General features: G+C 50.1%; 1 protein-coding gene across 1 annotated transcript; it reads left to right on the top strand.

Moving 5' to 3' along the window:
- The first annotated feature begins 207 nt into the window (after positions 1–207).
- On the top strand, positions 208–1260 carry LOC119397530 (uncharacterized). The gene has a single exon (XM_037664955.1). The coding sequence runs from the start codon at positions 208–210 to the stop codon at positions 1258–1260; it is 1053 nt and encodes a 350-aa protein (XP_037520883.1).
- The last annotated feature ends 349 nt before the right edge of the window (positions 1261–1609 follow it).

The raw sequence follows: 1609 nt of genomic DNA, 5'->3' as shown, positions 1-1609 counted from the left end.
TGTGTGGATCCATCTCGCCGCAATGAAGCACGTACCCGTGTCGTCGGTGTGCTTTCGAAGCTACGCCGGAATCAAGAGTTTGATCCTTTGTCGCCCGAGGAACACAAGGCACTAAAAAGACTGCGTGACAATAAGGATATCGTTATACTCCCCACCGATAAGGGAAACGCCACTGTCGTGTTGGACACACAAGACTACGAAAACAAGATGCGACTCATGCTCGAGGACGATCGAACGTACGTTCCCTTGAATCGTGATCCCACTGCAAAAGTGCAAAGGGACTTGCAGAAGCTACTGGCTGACGGATTTCGGCTTGTGCCTCCTCAGCAAAAGTCGCTGTATTTTTCTCTTCTGTGTAACAATGGCTCCGCTCCCGCTCTGTACGGATTACCCAAGATACACAAGGAGGGCGTCCCTATGCGCCCAATTGTTGACTTCACCCGCTTGCCTCTCCACAAGTTATCGAATTACCTTCACAGGATTATCTCCCCTTTGGTCGGCAAAACTGGAACGCACGTACGAAACTCGTACGACTTTATTGAAAAAGTTCGCAACACGGTCCTACATGACGACGAGATCATGGTGTCCTTCGATGTGAAGTCACTTTACACAAGCGTGCCCATTGACTTCGCCGTCAAGGTCTGCACTGACGCTCTCGAATCGGACCCAAGTCTTCCAGAAAGGACACCGCTCGAGGCTCCAGATCTCAGCAGACTTCTAGAGTTTTGTCTGAGCAACACATACCTCATGTTCCAGAAAAAGTTCTTCAAACAAGTCCATGGAACTGCAATGGGAGCCTCGATCTCAGTCACCGCAGCGAACTCGGCAATGGAGTCACTGGAGTCCCGTGCCCTGTCTAGTTTCAACCCACGTCCAAGGGTATTCCTATGCTACGTGGACGACTGTTTCTCAGTGGTTAAGAAGTCTGCTTTCAGCGCTTTTCTTCTGCACCTTAATAGCATGGATCCAGCCATACAGTTCACGACAGAGGAAGAAGTTAATAGTCGTCTGCCATTTTTGGACGTGCTCGTGAAACGCAATGGCAGTAGATTGTCGTTCAGTGTCTTCAGGAAGGAAACTCACACTGGCAAGTACCTAAGTTTCAGCTCTGTGCACCCGATGTGCCAGAAGAAGTCGGTGGTTGCTTCACTTGTACGTAGGGCGGAGAAACTTTCCACAACTCCGGAGAACCAAGCGGCCGAGCTAGCCACGATACGCCGTGACCTCTCATCTTCGGGCTACCCCAGTTCGCTCATTTAAGCTGTCAAAAAGAGCCTAGCTCATCATACGCCAAATGACTCTCAACAACACAATGACAAGGGGAAGAGAAAAAAGAATTCCTGTGCCGTACGTCCCCAGCATAAGCGAAAGTTTGTCCCGAATCCTTCGGGGGTATGAAGTCGACGTCGCTCACGTGCCTACGCGCAAGCTCAGACAAGCTGTGGGGACGGTGAAAGACAAACTCGATAAGGAGAAGTTCCCGGGCGTCGTGTAAAGAATTCCTTGCGCCGATTGTAATCAAGTCTACATCGGTGAAACAGGCGACTTTGGAAAAAGAATTAAACAGCACAGCTATGACGTGAAAACCAAGCACGTGGCAACTAACGCG

Source organism: Rhipicephalus sanguineus, chromosome 6 (genome assembly GCF_013339695.2).
Source record: "Rhipicephalus sanguineus isolate Rsan-2018 chromosome 6, BIME_Rsan_1.4, whole genome shotgun sequence".
Taxonomy (NCBI): Eukaryota; Metazoa; Arthropoda; class Arachnida; order Ixodida; family Ixodidae; genus Rhipicephalus; species Rhipicephalus sanguineus.
This window is presented reverse-complemented; position numbering and strand designations above follow the sequence as displayed.

Coding starts and splice junctions, on each gene's coding strand:
- LOC119397530 (XM_037664955.1), top strand. CDS start 208: ATGCGACTCATGCTCGAGGACGATCGAACGTACGTTCCCTTGAATCGT.